The sequence below is a fragment of the Lithobates pipiens genome, unplaced genomic scaffold, assembly GCF_037356315.1.
Source record: "Lithobates pipiens isolate NorthernLeopardFrog02 unplaced genomic scaffold, aLitPip1_a1.2 Scaffold_10, whole genome shotgun sequence".
NCBI classification, from domain to species: Eukaryota; Metazoa; Chordata; class Amphibia; order Anura; family Ranidae; genus Lithobates; species Lithobates pipiens.
This window is the reverse complement of record NW_027507686.1, coordinates 50,774,804-50,788,682: the sequence shown is the minus strand read 5'-3', so window position 1 is coordinate 50,788,682 and position 13,879 is coordinate 50,774,804. Positions and strand designations below refer to the sequence as shown.

The window sequence follows — 13,879 nt, the reverse complement described above, 5'->3', positions numbered from 1 at the left end:
GGCCCAATTAGCCATTTTCTTTTTCCCATTATCATCTCGCTAGTGTTACAAGGTCGCAGGTGTGTTAAATTTTGGTGTTATTGCGGTCACTCTCATACTGGTCACTGGAATTTCAACATGGCAAAGAACTCTCTGAGGACCTGAAAAAAGAATTGTTGCTCTTCATAAAGATGGCCTGGGCTAAAAGAAGATTGCCAAGACCCTGAAACTGAGTTGCAGGATGGTGGCCAGGACCATGCAGCGGTTTAACAAGACAGGTTCCACTCAGACCAGGCCTCACCTTGGGCAACCAAAGAAGTTGAGTGGACATGCTCAGCATAATATACAGAGGTTGTCCTTGGGGAAATAGACGTATGAGTGCTGCCAGCATTACTGCAGAGGTTGAAGGAGTAGGGGAGTCAGCCTGTCAGTGCTCACACCAGACCATACACCACACACTGCATCAATTTGGTCTGCATGGCTGTCCTACCAGGAGGAAGCCTCTTCTAAAGATGTTGCAAAAGAAAGCTGCAAACAATTTACTGAAGACAAGCAGACTAAGGGCATGGGTTACTGGAACCATGTTCTGTAGTCTGAGACCAAGAGGAACTTATTTGTGTGGCGGAAACCAGGTGAGGAGTACAAAGACAAGTGTGTCTTGCCTACAGTCAAGCATGGTGGTGGGAGTGTCATGGTCTGGGGCTGCATGAGTGCTGCCGGCACTGGGGAGCTACAGTTCATTGAGGGAACCATGAATGCCAAGATGTACTGTTACATACTGAAGCAGAGCATGATCCCCTACCTTCGGAGACTGGGCCACAGGGCAGTATTCAACACAATGACCCCAAACACACCTCCAAGGCAAACACTGCCTTGCTAAAGTAGCTGAGGGTAAAGGTGATGGACTGGCCAAGCATGTCTCCAGACCTAAACCCTATTGAGCATCTGTGGGGCATCCTCAAATGGAAGGTGGAGGAACACAAAGTCTCTAACATCCACCAGGTCTGTGATGTCGTCATGGAGGAGTGGAGGAGGACTCCAATGGCAACCTGTGAAGCTCTGGTGACCTCCATGCCCAAGATGGAAAATAATGGTGGCCACACAAAATATTGACAATTAGGACATTTTCAATTTAGAGTTGTACTCAGTTTTGTTGCCAGTGGTTTAGACATTAATGACTGTGTGTTGTTAGAGAGATTTCCCCTCTTAGTTGTCACAGGAACTGTCAAAATGGAAAGAGATCCTCATTATTCCTATTACAGTGACAACTGTACAAATTTTAATTTCCCATCACTTTGTTTTGCTTGCCAAAATGGATAGAAAGGGAGAGTTTCCCCAGAGACCGCCATAAACACACAACAGAGGTTTCAGGACTTTCCCTTCTCTATCCAAAGCTTAAATCTGAGTTTTTTGGCTTTCGCTATACTTTAAGAAAAAACATCGGCTAGTCTGTAGTATTATTATTTATTATTATTATTATTATTATTATTATTATTATTATTATTTTTATTTTTTGACTATATTGTTTTCTATGTTAGGTACAAGTTATGACTACGTGAGAGAATTTAAGAGGAGCACGGGCACCTGGCATCATACCAAACCTTTATTCCCCTCTGATCTCAGACGCACAGGCTGCGCTGCATTACGTATCGCCAATTGTCGCCTTTTCCGGCTGCAGCTTCAGCAGGGACTCTTCCGCATCCGCGTCACACCCTCATGAGAAGCTTAGGTCATACAGCCTTGTGAACAGCCACTTTACTATGTAAAACAGCAGGCTGATGCTAAATCCTACAAAGGAATATATCACCTTGCAGCCTACATATACATCCGGTATGTACTGGAGGCCTGTAAAGCACCGTTTATGTTTTGATGTCAAAGTCTGATCAGAGGAAAAAAAAACTATTTGCGAAAAGACACACACTAAATATCAGGGCGTTGGGATCAATATATTGTCTATGTGTATATTTTACATTGCTTTTATGCTTCTGGGGGTTTGAGAATTTAATAATTAAGCATGAGGCAATGTAATGAAAGAAATGGCTTTAATATGCAAATTATCAAGAGAAAATATTTTCACACCACAAAGGGCAACCTAATGTTAAAGTGTTTTGTTACTCATGTGTGCCTGCCTTAAAACATAGCTTTTTATTTTATTTACTTTGTCTTTTAACACCTGCTTAACCTAGGTGACACGTGCAATGGATCAAAGTATTTTATTTGGTTTTAATTAATAATTTTTAACTCAGTATTCAGCCATATGTTCCATTTCTGTTTTTAGAGATGTTATTATTGAGGGGAATTTTCTATTTACTAAACAGGATTCAGTGTGGTCTTCACTTGTCTTTTTTGCACAAAGGGTATTTTGGTGGGTCTGTTCATATTCATTTCTGGTGATACTGAGCTAGTTTGATATTGTCAGACAGGGCAACATAATGCGTTTCTTGCTGCTCTTGTTCTCTAATGCTTTTCTAGGCTTTATACATTTATCGTTTGTGCCAAATTCAGACTGTTTAACTTTGGCTTGTTGCCTTGAGGGAAATTGTGAAAGCACAATGGGACTTTTTTTTATCTCGTGTGAAGGCTGACAATAAAGCCATTTCTGCACACTGCATATTTTTTTCTGAAATGCAAATTTTTTTATTACCTACAGCTTACATTTTTTTTTTTTTTTTTTTTTTACAATTTTGGAAGGTATGCAACTAGCTGTTTTGTGAAATTTTTAGGGTTAAAATATAGGATTTGTGTATTTTTAGTTTGAAATTTTTACTCATATAGCACTGAACTATTCTGCATAGTTTTGCAAAGAGAACTGAACGCGCAACATCATTGTCTGCCCCTGAATTTAATTACAACAGTGTCTCCTAGTCCTACACAGGGCAGACCCGTTTGGGTGAAACCCAGTTTACACAGCTATATCTTATTTGGGATTGTGGAAGGAATGCAGACCAGCCACTGTAATCCTAATGAGGTTCAAACCCAGGATTCAGTGGGCTTCAAGGTAGGCAAATGCATATAAACTGGTTGTGGCCTACACAAGTGCTAATTCAACCAAACAGAGGAGCTACTACCCACTGTTTTTATTTACCAATGACATCCTAATAAAATAGATCATCACAACTCCATAATTATAGTAGTGCTGCTTGTTCACAACTAGATGGCAGCAATGTGTTTAGTAAATGACCGTTCAGTTTTGGTACATGACTGTTGTCAGGCAGGACATAGGAGTAAGCGAAATGTTTACAATTTTTACTGGGCACAGCTGAGAGTGTAAAAGCGAGGGAACAAGAGAACAAGATACAGAATTCATATTATTTGCAAAGGTGAAAATGGACGTGTTCTATTTTTTTTTTTTTTTTTCTTTCTTTCTGCAAAACAGAATGGTTCTTTGAAAATAAAAAGTATGGCTCTTGTATGTGTTTTTATTTCTTTAAAAAAAAAAATCGAATCATTTAAAAGATTGATAGATATTAATAGCAGGGGTCTCCAAACATTGTAAACAAAGGGCCAGTCTATTGTCATTCAAAATTTAGGGGGGGGGGCTGGACTGTAGCCATCAGGAGTGGACTTTTTCCTGGCATCAGTCCCATGGTTGGTATCGTTGGGAGGAAGAGTGTCCCATGGTTGGTATCGTTGGGAGGAAGAGTGTCCCATGGTTGGTATCGTTGGGAGGAAGAGTGTCCCATGGTTGGTATCGTTGGGAGGAAGAGTGTCTTATATCAGTGGGAGTATAAGTGCCCCAAGGCAAGGGCCTGATGAAGTCATGCAAAGGGCCAAATCCAGGCCCCCGGGCAACAGTTTGGAGAGCACTAATATCTAGTGTTGTCGCTCAGAGTCGCCTTATAATGGGAGGTCGTGCCCCAAAAGTAAGACAATTATTCCTTATTTCACAATAGTAGACAGAGCCATGCAAATTGTTTTTTTGCCCCAGTGGTATATTGTCCATGCAGATCTGCATGTGTATCAGTATAGATAAAGCTATTTATTTCAAACTTCATACAGCTGTTTCAGGCTTTTTGCCCATCATCACGCCAGTATTCAAAAACCATGACTTGACCGTGACCAAGCTATAACCTAGAATTTTATGGTGAGCGGGGATAAAAGGAACCAAAAAGCCCTCAACTGAACCTGTGTGTGCTGTAGAATTAGTGTATGCAGTTTGAAATTAATAGTTCTATAATAATAGGACTTATCTGCACTATACCCCAGCATTTCTGGGTACACATGAGCAACAGAGAATAATTTGCATGGCTCTGCCCACTGTCTTGAAATGGTTTAGTTGAGGGTTTTTTGTTTCCTTTTTATGTTTTTCCACCATTACCTTTTGTCGGGTTCCAGGTCTGAACCTGCAACCTCCTGAGGTGTCGTGCTGTGGCTCTTTTGGCTGAGCCACTGGGTATGCTGAACAGCTCCCTGCCTGATTCCTTTGACAACCTTGCTTTTTTTTTTTTTTTTTTTTTTTTTCTAGTGAACCTTGATCCCTTTGTACCTCCCATGAATTTTCTGATTTAAGCCATGTCTGCACTTCCTGTTTACCAGATTTTTGTGCTCTCTCTTCACTACAACTGGTTATCGACCCTTAGCTTGTTCATCGAATATGCTTTCGTCTGATTCCATCCCACTACTACTTGTTACTGACTACCTGCCACATCTGCTACTGGACCCTGGCTTGGGTGGGGCGATCTGGAAGACTGCAGCCTGGTACTAGCATGCACCAAAGCCCATCTCCACAATCTGAAGCTCTGGTGAATACTGGCTAGTACTTAGACTCTGCACCTTGGGTGAACCCATGTCATCCGTTGGGGGAATCTGATGCTATATTTTCAGCTGACTACTCGTTATACTTTCTTGTTCGGGTCTAAATAAAATAAAACACACACACTATTGCTAACAGCTCCTTCTGAAATGTTAGTTGTTTAGCTGTGCAGATGCAGTGGTTTCATTACCCTGAATCATTTATCTGGAACCATGTGTACAGATTGTGAGTTTTGACTTCACTTGTTGCATGCAATCCCATGGGTCAGTTACCTAGAAGGGTTTGAAGCCAAATATAGCCAGGCATCTTATATTTTTAAGGAGGTCATCCATAGCACGTAACTTCTTTTATTACAGGTTTCCCCTAGATTGTATATGGGGGCAAAATTAATTTATATATGGTATATTCAACATCTCTGCAATACTACTCTACTACAATACTAGTAATTCTAAACAAAAAAAGGCCTCATGTACACTGCTGCTGCTAAACAGATTTTTTTTTTCAGCTGCTTTTGAACTCTCCTCTGTTATGGTATCAGTACATGTACACAGGGTCATTTTTTAGTCGTTGCTAGGCAGTTGAGTTTAGAGGCTTTTTTTGGAAAGCAAAAAAATTAGTTCAAACACTGAGTTTGGAGGCATTTCAAGCGCCAAACGATTCTAAACGCAGTAATTCGCATTTGGCCGCGTTTCATTTAAAGGCATTTTTCATTTTTGGCTATTTTGGAAAAAAAAAAAAAAAATTTCAAACACTTCTAAACGAAAATGCCACTAAGCACTGCATGTAAACGTGGTCAAACTGACGTTTTAAATGTGGGTTACGATCTGTCAAGGTAAATCGTTCAGAAGAGGTTGTAAAAACGTCCTGTGTACATTAAGCCTAAGTGCAGTGTCGTTAAAAAAAAAAAAAAAAAAACTTTTTAATGTTAAAATCATACAAATTGGCCAACGGCAAACTAAAAATAGAAAAGGCATGTACTCAGAACTCTTCAGCATGGGCACCCTCTGTTATCACACTTGTAGTCCTGGACAACAGCACTGTCAGATGGAGGAATAGCTGCAGCTGAAGGACAGACCAGATCTCTGTACATAGGCACAGTGTGTTGCAGGGAATCTCCTGGATGACATTGCATGCGGGCAGAGCAATGGGCGTGGTTACGTGTTTCAAATGACTTAACTATTTCGTTCATTGACGGACACAGCACCTTTTTTAATCTTGACCTTTTACGGTTATATCTTCACCTTCTGGAGGGGACTAGGCAGAACATGTAAAAACAGCAAAACTGCACAGTACTGCCCAGGGGACGGTCCTACTGGCTGTAACCCCTCACTCTGCTTCCAGCAGCTCCGTTTTTTTCTGCCTAGTGTAGGAGAAGGACCTGGCTCCCCGTGGGAACCATTGGTCCTGGGAATTAGTTTTTTTTTTTTTTTTTTTTTTCTTTTCTGCTTTTTGATTCCTGTGCTCTACAATCAACAGCCGGGCTGGGTGACAGGCTGGATAATATAGATCTCGGTAGTCTCCCCAGCCTGGCCATCAAGCGTGAGCAGACCTTAGCTACGCGCTGGGTCGGCCACAACATGCCCCGTCTGATCCAGGGGCAGGCGGTGAACTATATGCTCTGGGTCACACATATGACCGGGCTACTGCTGTCCGTGCCACAGTGTGCCGTGGCCGACAGCCACCCCGTACTGCTCAGGTTATGGGTCTGTCCGTGGAATGCCTCCAGCAGTCCCTGCAGGAGGGTTAAGTATGTTTCCACCTTTCTTGGCAGGATGGAGCAGCTGGGCATTCCCTGGGAGGTCGGCTAGGGGGTCTCTCTCTCCCTTTCTTCTCTCCCTGTCCCTTTCTCTCCTCCCCATGCTATGGGCCGCTGTGTGACTGGGCATAGGGGGTGGGGAGCACGTACCTGGCCGGGGGTCCTCTGGGTCGGGGCCTCTGAGTCCTGGGAGGGGGCTGCGCTGGACGGTTGGTGGTCCGCTCATCTTTTTCCCTGTTTTTAGGCCATGGTGGGGTATCTGTGTGTATGCCATGTGGGCCAGCCGCTGCGTGAGCCATAGCCATTTTTCTGTAGCCACAGCCAGTTTTTTCTTAATCTGCCATTTTCCTGACGCTCTCAGATGTTGTTTGCTGAGGTGGTCGGCTGCCATTTTCTAGTAGCCTCAGTTGGTTTTACCTCTATCGCTGGGTGGCCGGTTCATTCTTGAACAGCGCAAAACTTACACCGAACACCTCATGGTCACCACAGGGGAGAGTGGATGGAAGCGGCACAGCGCAGTACCTGGGTCAGGGTGGCGAGTCCTGCAGGGGGCACCTCAGTCTGTGGCAGCTAGGAGGGTGGGCATTTTTTGTGACTTGCCTTAGGTCCCTAGTGGTGACAGGCGAGAGTGGGTCAGCATAGCGTCAGAAGCTGGCCCTTCTTCCCCAGACATCCCTGTTATTGCAACTGGTTCCCCGGCACCTGCGGTGCCTATGGACGCTCTGTCGGCGGTCCTAAAGTCCTTTCTTGCCAGGGTGGAAGCAGCATGCGGGCGCGAGGGGGGTAAAAAAACGCCCCCACCGTCTGGGGAAAGCTTTGATTCAGACTCAGGTCCCGCTGTGGCAGGCGGCCCCTGTTCTGACGTCTCAGAGGAATACGGACCAGGACCGTTCGGACAGTAAGGATGACTCCGTGTCCAGGTCGGCGCAGGAAAAAGCGCTAGTAGGAGCACTTATCACAGCAGTGCGGGATACCCTAAAGATGGAGGATACAGTGGGGGCATCTACAGAGGTGTCTGTCCCTTTTGGGTTCCACAAGCCAACCTACCTAACTTATTTTGATACGTTTATTTACAAGGAGTGGGAAAGCCTGCAGCGGGCCTTTTCGGTCCCGAGACGGATGATGATCCCTTTTGAGGAGAGTTTCCTGAAAAAATGGACATCTCCTCTGGTTGTTGACCCCCCGGTATCCAAGTTAAATAAGGTAACCACGATTCCCGGTGGAAGGGACTCCTGCTTTCAATGATCCTGTCGACAGAAGGGCCGAGGCGGTTGCCCGGTCCATGTTTACGATGGTGGGGTCTGGTATCACAGGGCCTGGTGTCACAGACTCTTACTGAATGGGCTAAGTTGTTGCGCCGTAAGTTGGAGAAGCAACAGGTTTCCCCGTTCTGCGTGGAACTGCAGACCAGTTGTTGCAGGGCCTGAAGTATGTCTGTGATGCGGCCTTAGATACGGCCCCCTTGTTTTCTAGAGCCTCAGTATCAGCTGTGGTGCTACGTTGCCTGATTTGGCTTAAATGCTGGTCTGCAGACCAAGCATGTAAGAAAGCACTGGTGGATTTGCCCTTTCAGGGGGAGAGGCTATTTGGAGCCTCGCTGGATGACATTATTATTAATGTTACTGGGGGAAAGAGTACGTTGCTCCCACAGTCCAGGAAGGGTAAGGAGCCATGCTGCAGGCAAGGGCCCTCCTTTTCCACTCAGAAGCAAATTTTTCATCTACCCGGGTCAGCAGGTAAGCGTTCCCAGTCCGAGAAGGTGCCCGCTGAGGGGAAAAAAGCGTCCCTGGTTTCGCAAGCCAAACAAACCTGCGAGCAAATCTATTGCCACATGAAAGTTTGCCACACCCGATTCTCGGATGGGGGGTCACCTTCGGGAGTTTGCAGCCCGGTGGACCTCCCTACTTTCCAACCAGTGGGTCTGCAAACTGGTTTCATCAGAATACAAGCTAGCTTCTTGTCCACCAAACAGATTTTTTTCCCTCCAACCATCATCTTCTTCCGGCTTGTCGGGAAGCCCTCTTCAGGGCAGTACAGGACTTGCTGCTGCGCGGGGTGATAGTACCTGTGCTGACGCCGGAAAGGTTTCAGACACTGCGGGAGTTTGGTTAGGTACTGAATCTCCAGAGGTCTGTGTTGGTGCCGACTCAATTCCTGGAGTACCTGGGCTTGATTCTGGACTCCTCAGAGGAGAGTCTTTCTCCCTTCAGACAAGCTGCAGACTCTTCAAGCTGCAGTGAAGCTGTTGGTGTCCCGCAGGTAGCCGTCACTGCGTTTTTTCATTCGAGGCGGTACTGTATGCTCAATTCCACACTCGAGTCTTGCAGAAAGAGAAGATCCTCTCCAAATGGGACAAACCTCCGTCATCCCTGGATTGTCAAATTCGGGTGAGCCAGCTAGTCAGGGAATCTCTTCTCTAGTGGCTGAGGTCTTCGGTCCGGGAAGTCATTCCTTCCTCTTTATTGGACAGTGATCGCAACGGATGCCAGCCTGACTGGCTGGGGGGGAAAACTGGCAGGCAGACTACCTAAATCGTCAGTTGCTGGACCAGGGGGAATGGTCACTGCAGCCGGATGTATTTTGGCTCCTTTGCCTAAGGTGGGGAACACCAGATGTGGATCTCTTGGCTTCTCGACTCAATCAGAAGGTACAGAGGTTTGTGGCCAGGTCAAAAGATTCCTGGGCGGACACGGCAGATGCGTTGGTGGCTCCATGGGGGCATTATCGGCTGATTTATGACCCCCCCCCCCCACTCGTCTGCTACGCAGAGTGGAGGCCGAGGGGTTTCCAGTTATTCTAATTTTCCCAGGTTGCCCTCGACGTCCTTGGTACGCCGACATAGTACAAATGGTGGCTGATGTTCCTTGGCGGCTGCTGATGCGAGAGGACCTTCTGTCGCAAGGTCCAATACTTTTATCCTGCTTTACCGTCGCTGGTTAACAGCATGGCTGTTGAAAGCCAGGTGCTAAGGGACCGAGGTCTGTCGGATTCAGTAATCTCGACGATGCTGAGGGCATGGAAGTCATCTTCTCTGAAGATTTATCATCGTACGTGGAAGGCCTACATCTCCATGTGTGAGGAGATGGGGTGGTGTCCAAGCACATACTCCGTTTCCAGGATCCTGCTGTTTTTGCAGCAAGAAGTGGATCAGAAACTTGCATTAAGCACCATTAAGGGGCAGGTATCTGCTTTTTTTTTTTTCAGTGACCTTTGGCGACTCATTCATTAGTGAGTACGTTTGTTCAGGGGGTTCGACATGTGGCCCCTCTGGATCGACCACTGTTGCCTCCATGGGATTTGAATTTGATGCAAATATTTATTGGATCAATTAATTTGTCAGTATGACGGGCTATCTCCTAGTAGCAAATATATTACATGTATGCAAAAGAAAAGGGATTAGGACCACAGCAGTCCCAGGAATGCTAACAATAGGAGAATCGGCAACTAAATTTGATCAATTATATCCTAAACTTTATTGGTAAATGAAAAATAGTATAAAAATAATCCCACAGATGTAGCACAAAGACTGCACGAGTGGGACACCTTCCTCCACAATATCCATTAACAATAATAAAACATTCTAAACCATAGAAAACGAACAAGGTTGTATCATTTAAAAAGAGAAGCTGAAAACAAACCCTCCCCCACTAAACCTGAGCACGGAACTTCCTTTAACCAAAGTAGAAGATTAACCCTGAAGCGTTGTAAGGGAGAGTGACACTGCCTGTTCGTAGCAAAAAGTAACTTTGTAATGTCCCAATTCACTTAGAAATACTCGTGCCCCTACCAGGGCTTGAAAAAATAGAAGTGTCAATAGGAATAAACAAAAAGCTACCGTCTGTTTTTGCTGCTCATGCATTTGAGGAAAAGTCCATGACAGTCCTGCCGGTATAGATATTAATCAGTCCATATACTATTTCAGCATATAAATCTCCAGTTAATCAGCCATAACACTTAACATATTCAAACAGTCAATGTTTGATTTAGTTGATATAACAGACTGCAGAGACTTTCTGCTGATTATTTGAAACCAGGAATCAGTACAGCTCATACCAATTGATGCATGAATCAGCCATCAAAAAAGTTCTTACCCTTCCCTTTGCTATAACAGCTTGACCGTCTGTAAGGGCGTCTCTCACGCGTCAGGCTTCAACACTTCCTGCAGGCACAGACTACAGCCGTGCCAGCATGATAGATTCCTCGTGTCCGGCAGCATGACCACTTGTTTTCACAAGGAGCAGTGATTCTCTTTACATCCGGTTCCTTGTGTGGGCTGCTTAGCTGAATTTAGCCAGTTGAGGGCACTCTCCAAACAATCTATACCACCATATAGTCTATAGTCACCTTGCTAACTTCAATACGGAATTGCTCAGGTGTGAGGGGGGGGGGCTGCCAGCGTCTATAACAGCGCTACGTCAACGCGTTTCGTGCTTTAAACTAGTGCTTTATCTGGACGTTGTGCATGTATGATCCCAGTCCTTAAATAAGGCAACCTGGCTAATCTCAATTGCACAATAGATTTTATATCGCCATCTTTTGGTTACAACATGAAACTACAGTTAAACAAAACAAACATAAGATATCCCAGTTAGCCACCAAGACAACATAGTCAGAATGTGGTTCTAATAATTTTCCCTTGGAATAATATCTGAAAAAATTTTAAACGGTCACCCAAGTGTCAAACAATAAAAATGTATTTATGTTTAGACACACTTTTGAATTTCCTACAGAACAAATTGACCATAAAAGGATCTATGCCAACATGTCAAGGGCTCATTTTATGGTAGGCGGAGCAGCCAATTTGAAATAGAATAAGGCCGTGTACACACGACAGGACTATTCGGCGGACTAGGTCCGATGGTCTTCCCAACGGACTTTCCAAACGAACAGACTTGGTCACACACAAGCACACCAAAGTCAGACGGATTTGAACGTGATGAAGTACGACCGGAGTAGAATAAGGAAGTTCATAGCCAGTAGCCAATAGCTGCCCTAGCGCCGGTCTCATCCGTCGGACTAGCACACACACGAGCGGATTTTTTGACTGGACTCGAGTCCGTCGGAAAGATTTGTAAAATAAACTAGAGAACATAGATAAAAGCCAATCACACAATGACATCTCATTGCATGAGGGATACGGAAACACTACACATGCCTGGTATATGTTCTAGACCGATCAACAAATTTGGAGATTCCACAGTGACCGCAGGAGAACATGCCCTTCATCCTGGGCATGTCTGAAAGCCCATTTCAGTTAGAAGAAGGGCCTGGCGGTCTTGTTGGCCTCCCATTTCTCATGGATCAGACAGATCGTGATTCAGGATTATACCTTAAGGGGGCCGGCTCCCCCCTTTCCTGTCACTGTACATTTGACCAGGGCAATCGGTGCCTCCTGGGGTTTCCGACATCAAGCATCCATTTCCCAGGTGTGTAAGGCGGCGACCTGGTCGTCCGTTCACACTTTCACAAAATTTTACTGGGTTGATGTGAGAGCATCTTTGGATACTTGATTCGGCCGCAAGGTTTTGCAGGCAGCTATTTAAGGTTGCAACTCCTCCATTGAGGAGTTCTTTTTGTTATGGGTGGAGTGTATTTTCTTGCTGCTCCCACCCCTCGTTTTTTGACACTGCTTGGGGACATCCCTAAGGTCAAGATTAAAGGTGCTGTGTCCGTCAAAGAACAAAAGAGAAAATAGGATTTTTGTACTCAGCGTAAAATCCTTTTCTCTGAAGTTGATTGATGGACACAGGAACCCACCCCTCCTATCTATGTTTGTACTGTTTTTTGACATACTGAGCTGCTGGAAGCAGAGTGAGGGGTTATAGCCAGTAGGACCGACCCCTGGGCGGTACTGTGCAGTTTTGCTGTTTTTACATGTTCTGCCTAGTCCTCTCCTGAAGGTGGCGATATAACCCTAAGGTCAAAATTAAAGGTGCTGTGTCCATCAATGAACTTCAGAGAAAAGGATTTTACGGTGAGTACAAAAATCCTATTTTTTTTTGTGTCAAGCAGTTTGACAATTTAAGTTCTTTGAAAAGCGTAGTTATGGTTTGTGTGGCTACAGCTGCATGCAGTCTGTTACTGTATGGGGACACAGTGGCTGTATAAACACAGGTGTACGGTAAATGACCCCAAAAGCACACTGTCTGCATTCGGGGGCTATATACCTTCATGCCTGTTAGATTAGGACCTGCGGCTGTGTTTGTACAGCCACTGTGTCCCTGTAGAGTAATATAAGCTGTCTAATCGCAGGCAGTGAGACATTTCCTGATCTGTGCAGCCACGGATCGGGATATCTTTCACTGCCTGTGATTAGCATTGCGCAGTGTCATTTTCCTGGCGGGCTTGGGTACGTGAGGTTGCGAACATGCCCGAGCCCATCCTTGCTCATGACGCTATATGGGCCACAGCGCCCATTGAATGAGCTCCAAGATCTTATGCAAACACAGTGTGCATTTCTGCTGCCAGGAGTCGCAGATGTTTGTGTACAGCCTGTATGAATTAACGATAGGCTAATGGATACTGCGGCTGTATGTTTGTTTGTTTTTTGTTTGTTTTTTATATATCCTGCATCCTGGATGCCAACTGGACTGCTCCAAAATCCCTGTGTGACTGTAATCATTCAGATGTGCAGTTACATGTGTATACTGCGGTGGCTGTCAGCCTGTCACTGGTTTCTACAGGCTGCTGTACACAGAAATACACTACTCCTTGATGTTGTAGAGCCCATTGTGGTCATGTAAATGAGGCCTAAAACCCAAAACAAATGTACATTATAACAAACTGCTTTGCAATAGAAAGTATGCCGACATCATTTTATTACAACGTACACCAATGCACATAGCACTGCATTTGGGTGTTTAGCAAAATTCATATATGAAGGCCAACCTCCAGATTTTTTTTTTTAACCGTTTTGCAAACGGATTAAAAAGAAGTTGGGCTATTTTTTATTTTTTTGTTTCTCTTCAAAAGTCATACTTACCTAGGTGGTTGCAGCGCCGGCCCCTCATCAGCTCTAAGACAGAAACAGAATGATCAAAGACCGTTGATCCCTCAGTTCTCTGAGCTCCGTCAGCACACAGCAACCGAATGGTGTGAACTGGGCAGATGACGAGAGGCATTTTACCCTTTCATTTAGTGGGACTGCGTTGGGCGGCTCTTCTGGTGTTGAATGTACCCATAGCTTTTACATTTAGTAGGAATTTAGATGGCGTTTGGTAAGTTTTGTTATGCTAGTGTCTGCTAATAACGATTTTAGTGTCATTTTTTTTTTACTGAAAATATGTTATTGATTAAAAATTTGCACTTTTTTTTTTTTTTTTTTTATTCTACCAGTCGTATGTTTTCAGAAAATGTATAGTTTGGAGGATCTTTTACAAATTCTGAAAACT

The 13,879-nt window shown here is 44.7% G+C and overlaps 1 protein-coding gene and 1 long non-coding RNA gene across 2 annotated transcripts in view; one reads left to right on the top strand and one right to left on the bottom strand.

The window, feature by feature from the left end:
- GAN (gigaxonin) overlaps window positions 1-3,389 on the top strand; it is a 62,017-nt gene extending 58,628 nt beyond the window's left edge. Inside the window, exon 11 of the mRNA XM_077454665.1 lies at window positions 1,518-3,389. Coding sequence (XP_077310791.1) covers window positions 1,518-1,699 — 182 coding nt within the window. The 3' untranslated portion in view covers window positions 1,700-3,389. The remainder of the gene's footprint in view (window positions 1-1,517) is intronic.
- The window catches only part of LOC143930388 (uncharacterized), a 66,451-nt gene extending 55,698 nt beyond the window's left edge, over window positions 1-10,753 (bottom strand). Inside the window, exon 1 of the long non-coding RNA XR_013262767.1 lies at window positions 10,580-10,753. This is a non-coding gene — a long non-coding RNA (uncharacterized LOC143930388). The remainder of the gene's footprint in view (window positions 1-10,579) is intronic.
- Between the last annotated feature and the right edge of the window lie 3,126 nt (window positions 10,754-13,879).